Genomic DNA, 8,977 nt, shown 5'->3' with positions numbered 1-8,977 from the left:
TGTGGTATTTTATCTCTTTCCAAAGAATAAGTAGAAGTATACACATTCCTATTGTAAATCAATCACCCATTTCTTCATGCCTTTTTGAGTCTTCATGAATTCAATACAGCAAACAGACTATTGTGTACATAATTCATGAGATCTCTCCAATTACATTTTAGTGAGAGAGGGAGAAAGAAAGATGAACTAATGCCTTGTGAAAAGAAAAAAAAAAAAAGATGCATAGTCAAGATAGAGACGTATGAGAGCTTAGTTTAAGAAAGGGCAGTGTACACACATTCCTGCAGTATTTTACCTTTATCCATCTGGAGTCACTGTCACCCCAAATGAGGTCACAACTATGTGTAAAACACTGAGTTAACAACACTATCTCCACCAAACAAGCCTGAGAATGCAAGAGAGAACACTTAAGCCTTACATTTACAATCATCTCAGCATTAACCCAGCAATGGGGATTCAGCCCAATCCACTAAAACGCCAAGACTTTCTTCAAAAGGTTACATGGCATGTATTGTATGATTACACTCAGACAAACCCCTTCTGGTTCAGGACTATGAAAGGCAGAGAGGAGTGAAGGAAAATCACCCAGATCCTGGCAGATGAAAGGCTCGATATGTGACAGTGTACTGGGATTGAAGGATCTGAAAGTTAAAGTTCATCTCTTTGGCATGTGTCTTCAAGATGTTCTGAGATGAAGCCAGCGATGAGAGTGAGCAGGATTTCCTCCCAGCTGGACTGACAGCAGTGTTTGAGGAGCTGCAGCCAGGATGCAGCACTCAAGTGCTTAAACAGTGAGGCTTCACACCATGGGCTGAACATGCCCCAGACATAGTGCAGAAGCTACAGTAGATGATACTGACTGCAAATTACCAGCCCTCCCAGAGGTCTGCCATGACAAATCAAAACATCTACCTGGTATCTGAGTTGGTAGCAAATGTGCTGGCAGGAGTCAACCTTCCTTCATGTACCTTCTGTGTGTTGTGTGGACAAGCCAGCAGGCTCAAAGCACTGCATCAGGGAGAAGGGCATTAAAGGCATTAAACTTCAGTAGTGATAGATGTACTATGCAAATAAAGCAGTGACTTGGACAGCAGAGAAACTATTACCAAGTAGTGCTGGACAGTGCTTGTATGCCATATGGGCACTGCCACAGGGCATTTAGTTAAAAGCTCTTTGTCCCTTTTGCTACTTCAAACAGAATATTGCCTTCATAGAGATTCTCTCAACTGAAAAGTTTCAATGAGTGTGACAAACAGGATACATCTTCAAAAGCAGTGATACTAGCCCTCGGATCATGGATTAAGCAGAGTTTCATCACTTCATTAGTTTTATACACGTCTAGAATGTGTAAAACATGCATATGAACCACCCCAATTCAAATCAAATAGCACTTACTATTCATCCATAAGCAGGAGGTCCAATTTCCGTACCAGAAACAATTGCATCAAACACAAGAGGTGCCATTACTCAAATTACGAAGCTAAGACCAGAGCTCCTGCAGAACACTGAGCTGAGCATCAAGAGCTCAAGCCTGTCAACATCTTGACCTAAGCAGGGTTTTTGTTTTTTGTTTTTTGTTTTTTTAATAGGAATAAAATAGCCCAATAGATTGCTGTTAAGAACTTAATCTCTAACTAGCAGGATTAAAAAGATGTTGTTTCATCTTACCTTTTGCTTGTTCATTAGAAAATGACTTAGTAATCATGCTTCCTCAAACTGGTCTTAAAACACCCCCTAGTGGTAGTCTGTTCACATCAACTACTCCAGGCCTTGTTGCAACTTTCAATTACTCAATATTCAAAGAAAATCAAAGAGTACAATCAATGGGATATGCACTTCCTTGGAGTGGTCACAAATTTACCTCTGGAACACAGACAAATCACCCTGACTAACATTTAAGACAAGGAACTCCAGTGATTAGAGACCTTGATCAGTTTACTATAAACTACACAGTAACCACTTCCAAAAAAAAAAAAAAAAAAAAAAAAAACCCACACCACAGTGCTACAGCACCAATATTGATCACAACTATATGCCCATGTTGCACTTAGACTTAAATTCTAATGTTCAATTTTACTTTAACCAGTAAGCCTGCTCACTACAGACATGACAATGAGTCAGAGCATTCATTTGCTTGCTTTATTTTCTTAAATGTGAAAACTACTAGACCCATCACAATAGAGTGCCTAAACATCATATTCCAATAATCCGGTGTGGTGGGAAAGACACAGTGCCCTGGGATTATTGAACAAATCTGTTTAATTTTTTTTTAGTAATCTTTTTATTTTTACAACCTTAAGTGCAGTCTGATTTGCCCAGAGCAGATCAGAGCAAAATCACAAGAGACTTTGGTTCATTTGGCATCATTCTGATCCAAGAGAGCACATTCAGCAGCAGTCAGCACACTAGGTCAGAGCAGGGAAATCCTCTGGGTCATCTGGGTTCGGAGCCTGAAGGAAGAATAGCCTCACTCAGACAGGGTGCAATAAGACCAACTTGCATGCTTTGTAAATCTCTACAAATTCAACTGTATGGAATCCATAATCAACATGCATTTTAATTTGTCAAATGAGGTGTTGCCCAATGCAAAAGTCACATTTTTGCTCCAACTCAGCAGTGAGGTCTCAAATTGATTGTCAAGCAACCAGAGGCCTTCTGCACTGCTGCATTACCGATCAATCAGACTGTCGTCTCGGTTCTGCACAGACTGCACTTCAACCCTGACAAGCCAGGCAGCTGTTAAGGCCATTTTGACTAATCCAAAATAAACAGCCAAAGAGAAGTCTGTTGAAGGCCATTATGAGACCACAACAGTCAAGCAAGTTATGCCAATTTCTGGGTACAATTTCAAACATTTTGAAGAGCCTCCCAATCAGTTGCCATGCAAAATCAGTTACAAAATATTGCTTCCAGTCACCCAAAAACTCACTAGTTCAACTCGGTACTAAACTAATGCACAGGTAGCACAAACTGCAGCAAAGATATGTCAAAATGCTAGCTCGTCCCTGGCTTACTTTTATATAGTTTGCATAAGATATGACCGAAAAGGCTGCTACCTACAGTAGTAGGCATGTTGGTAGTTGTATGATTGTACAAAACCCAGCATGATACCAAACATGAATAACAGCAAAACCAAGAGGCCCAAGTAGCCTGCATGACTTTTCCAAAGTTGGCTTGGCATTACTTTTGTGCAAAGCTCTTAAAAGTATTGTAGAACTGTAATATGTGCCCAGTATCTGATGATTGCTAAACCTCTCTTCTATATACTCTGATAACGTCTATACTGAAATATCCACCTCTAAACTGTAAACTAATTTGAGGACTACAGATGAATGTTTGTGCACATTCATCTAATCAGAACCAGTAGGTTATTGCTGTAGTTTAGCCATTAGCCATATAAAAAATGTTTTTTGTAGGAAATTGATAAACATGAAGCTCCCATAATCTGCCAATGTTACACAGGAAATTGCAAGGATTTCAAATAAGGACCATATCCAACTGCTAAACAACTTACCAATTCAACAAATTTCTGGGGTGATCTTTGGGAGGCTGCTACCTCACGAACACGGCCCCCACGCCCACCTCTTCCCCCTCGAGTGGGCCGAGCCAGGCTACCAAAGTTTATCTCCATTTGAAAGGTGATGTCATTAGCAGGACGCCGGAAGGCGACATTCTCCTCACTGATATCGTCTGCATGTTCCTGCAAAAGTAAAATCATAAGCCCAGCAAAAAAATAAAATAAATAATAATAAAATTGCATTTGTACTCATACAGCACAAGTACTTGCAAATATCCTTAAGTGTGTTTGTAGAAAGACTGCTCTTTACCTCAATTTGCCTGGACTTGTGAATCACTACAGCCTTAGGTGGAACCTTGGTGTCCGCCTTACGGATGTTAAACTCCGTCTTTGGTTTGCTCTGCTCCTGCAGGGCCTTCCATTCATCTAGAGTCATCTCTATAGCAACTTCAATCACTTCTTCAGTCTCAAGAGGCCTACAGTAAAAAATAAAATAAAAAAAGGTGTGCATTATAAACCAAGTTTAGGCATCTCCTAACGTATCTAACATTGGTACTCTTCTACAGGCATGTCATACCAACCCATTCTCTGCATCAGTCTCAGATGTTTCAGGAACTTCCTCACTTTCACCACTCTCCTCATTAGGTACTGCAGCAGCAGCAGCCTCCACTCTGCTGAACCAAAAAAAAAAAAAAAAAAGTAAAAAAGACAAACTCACCTTAAGAGAAGATACATTCACAAGCCAACTTCATTGTCATAAACTAGGGTTGAAGGATCTTACCTCACATGGTCCCTCATGGAACCCCAGTTGCGAGGACCACTGCCCCCTCTCTTTTCCTCGGGGCGAACACTCCTGGTCGAAAGTTTTAGAATCTTGTATTCAAATATTGAAAGCAAAAATACTTCATAAAGCAACGGAGAAGTCTCTTACGCTCTATCACTACCACTATGGCGCTCAAATTCCCTCTTGCCCCTGGGATCAAAGCCATCCGTGGACCTGGGATATCCACCTCGGGCACCACGTCCCCTTCCACTGCTTCTACCTCGTCCAGCTCTATCAAAAGCTTCTAGAGGCCTACAGAAATGTTCATATTAGGAGACATAATGGTTTGAGCGGTAGCCGTTTAACAGAAGTCCCAGAACTCATTTACATGGATAAACAAAAATTAAATGTATGCGAGTAATCTATTCAGCACAGGTCTGCCAATCCTAACTGCATTTGGGGGATATTTTCAAGTTTACCTCCCAATATCGAGTTTAAGCACATTAACCATCATGAACAGTCGTCTACTCACTATAGGAAGATTTAACGAACATTCAGGCCAAGAAATATAAAAACCTTAAATATGTAGGCAGCGTCAAAGAGGCAATGCATCCCCAGTTTAACTAACAGTCACAGAAATTACTGCAAAGTAATCTTACCTCTCGATGGAGTACCCAAGGGAATTCTCTCCATCATTAAACCTGGGTTCAGCAAGGCCAGCGCGTCTCTCACCTGGACCCTCAGCTTGAGCGCGAACAGGGCGCTTTGGGCCTGGTTAAAATCACGTGACCAAGAAATTTAAAGCTGAATAGTCACTATACATGCAGCAGAATGCTGTGCGACAGGGCATGCAACTGCCACCTCTCTTCCTTTTGCAACGACATTAACCAAACAAACATCGGTTAACAAGCTAGCTAAATAGCCAAACAATTTAGTGGCCGTGTACCTTGTGTACCCCTAACATGTGCAGCGCTGTCAACATCACCACCGGTAAGACAAGGAGTCTTTCTTTCTCTTTGAGACTCCTTCTTGCCCGTTTTTGCAGAAGAGACAGCGGTCTTCTTTTGATCGTCTTTCTTTTTCTTTTGCTCCTTTTCCACCTGTGCCTGGTACAGGACGTCAAAAGGATCCGACTCGTCATCAAAAAGCTGCCCGAAGCGATTAGTCACGGCACAACCATACCCAGTGTCGGGCATCTCTTCCAATAACTCCATCCCAGCAGCAGCGAAGGACTCATAAAAAATGTTTTAAAACTTCCGAGTGGCTGTAAATTATGCACGTGGAGACTGGGCGGTTTCAGAGAGTGCGAATCAAACTGGAGCCATCTCTGGAGACGTTAAATAACATCTAAGAACTCATGCTGTAGATAAATCAGGCACGCTCATTAGAAAATGCAACCCAAACGGCAGTAAATTTATAAGCAATTCAACCCCGCCCCGGAAGTTCATTTAATTTCAAGCGTGTGGCCATGACGATAAATAGGACCTACGCTACCTAGTAATACAATTTGTCAATAATGGTTTTAGTTTTGCATGCAAGCTAAATGCACAATAGTAATCTGATAACTACATCAGAGATAATATCTGAGATACTTGTCAAATACAAACTCAAAACGACGCAGGATGCATATCTTTTTAATTCCTTAAATACTGACTTGTTTAAGAATAGTTTAAATGTCACGTTCCTAACACTGCTTTGCATTTGCGTTGGATTATTATTTAAGCACGTTATGGTCTTATTTAATAAAATATTAGACTATATCTTGATATCGCAGAATGTTAGCAAATGGGCAAATCATGTTCTGTATCTCCTTTACATAGTGAGGCTGACCTGTCTAGAGAATCATAAATTCACAAGCTCTTTCTGAAATAGATAAATAGATTCTCAAAATCAAATTCTCAAAATCAAACAGTTTAAAACTGTGAAGTTTGGTTTTAACTGCTAAATAGGTATTATATGTGCATAAAATAAACAAAATTGAACAATAATAACTTGCTCAAATTGTGAGTACTCTTTGCTTCATTTGGCTCAGTACACAATATTTGCCACCTGTGACCAGAAACCAATTGATTCTATCCCTGATCCCCACGATAATGCACATCAGCCAATCAGGCATCTACATGGTGGGTAGTGGCACATCATGTGCATATCAAAAGTGGTTTCAACTGGTTTACATCTTCCTTATATAATTGATGAAATTATACATAAGTACATTAAGAGAAAATGATTGAAACAAAATGTGTGTACATAAACACAAAAGCATTTAATCAGCAATTATGCATATTGAATATGAAGTGACAGATGCCCTGAACAGCATCCAGTGAGTAATGAAAGGCAAACTAAATAAGTGTGCTTCCTCTGCACTTATGGTTCACTGTCTAAACATTAAATCACAATGTGACAGTACAGTCAAAAAGATTCTGAATAAGAACATGAGATCATGTCAACATCCACGATACATAGTCAGCATTTGAGATACATATTAAATTGTTTCTATAGTTTTACATACAAAACAGTTTTTTAGGAGAAGATAAATTATTTACATTTAATTTTTTGACATAATCATGAAACAGTGTTTAGTGTTGTTTGTTTTTTAGCTATTACACCTAATATTGCCCCATAACATCATGCAGCTCAGCACAAAAGGCCTACAGCAACTGTAAGCCTTCATTGGAGTTTTACTGACCTAGTACCATCAGAACCATTCAAACAGTAACTTCTGGAACAGAATCTTCACAGTAACTCTAGCTTCATCTGCTTGGTTGAATTTTGTCCTTTATTGCATGTACATTAAAGAGGCAGTTCCACATCACCAAAAGTAATTATGTGGAAAATCACAGAAACAACTCTGAAATAATTATTGCATGTAACGGTGAAGGGCGGTCAATAGCTTTGCAAAATCTAAGTGGTACTGAAAAGTTTGCCAAAACTTTCCACAAACGTGACAACTGTAAAGATTCTGACAAGAGTGGACCCTCTGGTGCATTGTACAGGCAGCCTTGAAAAAGAAAGCATTTCTATCAGTGCTCACTACTGCATTTGTTTAGCTGAAGATCTTGTATTTTACATCTATGTGCTGTTATTTGGAGAAGCTGTAACATGCTTTTACGTGTTCCATATTTATACACTCAATACTCATTTTATTGGAAAAGCCTTATTAAAAACACTGTGTAAGAGTACATTTACTCTAGGCCATGACTCTATGACTCTAGGCCATGACATACATAATTAGCCATCCCAACTCCTCATAAATGACCTGTTTATGTACACATGACTGCTATTGTTTTGATATTTTTGAGGGGTACTCTCAACCTAACAATGATACTGACATGTATAAAAACTTTCTAAACAAAACTATGTCTAATAACACACATAATTTCATAGCATCCACTACCATGTCAGTAGCACTGCTGTTTAGAGAAATGTCCACCTGTAAGGACTGGCTAACAAATTATGTATGACAGGCTCCACCTATAAAATGTACATAAGACGTGTGTACCTAGCAATTTCAGGAGTGAGTTCTATTAAATAATGGAGCAGCCTATAGAGTGGCTTTTTTCTTCTCTCAACAACATTCCAGAGTGGCAAGGTTCATTGTTATCCTCATGAAACTCACTGAACAGGATTGTTGGTTTATGACATCCAAATCACATGTGTGATGGTACTCCACAGCCAGAACTGATCACCCTCCCAGTGTGATCACACCCTTAAAGGACAGACAGTGTGCACCAACAAGTGTAGGTGAAAGATGTTTGTAATAAAGGGGAGTTGAATGTATGATGCAACTATGTAATTTCTGGGTTTTGATCATCTTGCCTTTTCGTAGCCAGTACTGACATTATTAGTATTAAATAGCAAACAACTAAAATATCACACTAGCCTTATTCTGATGATTTTTACTAAACAGACTCAGCTAAGTTTGTGTCTAGACAGTAGGTATTTAGTCCTGCACTCATACTGACATAATGAAAAATTGTAAATAATTGTCACAATTAAACAATTTTTAAAAAGGTATTAAACTAACTGGTTAGCAGTAGATGGAAAATATCTATATTCCTGATAACTGAGGCAAACTCATTTCAATAGTGTTGGCGGGATGTGGAGTGACTGCTCCATACTATGGATTGGCTAATCTGATTGGGTACCTCAGACAAATAAACAGCAGCCTATAATCCATGCGCACAGCAGAAAGTGGATCTTGTCACAAACAAGGCAAATTGGGAAATAATAATTAAAACATATTATTAAATATCACTTTTCATTTTAGCATGAAAATCTCAAAATGCTTTATTTAGCATTTATTACAAATTAGAAAATACTAATTATAGGCCAGTCTAAACCAGCACATTTCTGAAATACTACACATTTTCACGCAAGAAACATGTATATGACTACAGAAATCTATAGATTGCAAGAATGCAGCATTCAAAAAAAAAAAAAAAACACGCCTATGGGACTGCGTGCAAGAATCTTGAAAGCCAATGCCAGTAAGCAGGCATATAGGTTCTCTTGATGTGAAACTGACTAGGATACTGTGTAAATTATGCAGCTAGTCGAATACTAGACGAAACTACTACTGGGTTTTATTGGAACGTCGTCTAGCATTTGAACCACCTCTGCAGTTTTTTGTTTTTTTGCTGCAGGCTAGCTATAAGGCATATACGTAGCCCTATAAAAACCTGTTAGCATGTTATTAG

The 8,977-nt window shown here is 39.1% G+C and overlaps 1 protein-coding gene across 2 annotated transcripts; it reads right to left on the bottom strand.

Annotated features, from left to right (window-relative positions):
- Positions 1–2,114: 2,114 nt before the first annotated feature.
- On the bottom strand, positions 2,115–5,696 carry zgc:103482 (intracellular hyaluronan-binding protein 4). Of its 2 annotated transcripts, none has more exons than XM_027012416.3 (8): positions 5,227–5,696; positions 4,940–5,051; positions 4,449–4,592; positions 4,299–4,370; positions 4,099–4,191; positions 3,828–3,993; positions 3,515–3,700; positions 2,115–2,450 (listed from the first exon to the last, which is right to left on the bottom strand). In XM_027012416.3, exons 1-8 carry the CDS (start codon positions 5,492–5,494, stop codon positions 2,406–2,408), a joined length of 1,086 nt encoding a protein of 361 aa, XP_026868217.2. In that variant the 5' UTR covers positions 5,495–5,696; the 3' UTR covers positions 2,115–2,405. The 2 variants fall into 2 exon arrangements, with proteins under 2 accessions (XP_026868217.2, XP_026868218.2); XM_027012417.3 differs by having other exon boundaries at positions 4,099–4,188.
- Between the last annotated feature and the right edge of the window lie 3,281 nt (positions 5,697–8,977).

Source organism: Electrophorus electricus, chromosome 8 (genome assembly GCF_041902795.1).
Source record: "Electrophorus electricus isolate QZ-2024a chromosome 8, ASM4190279v1, whole genome shotgun sequence".
Lineage (NCBI taxonomy): Eukaryota > Metazoa > Chordata > Actinopteri > Gymnotiformes > Gymnotidae > Electrophorus > Electrophorus electricus.
Note: the sequence above shows the minus strand (reverse complement) of the source record. Positions and strands in the feature narration are given on the sequence as shown.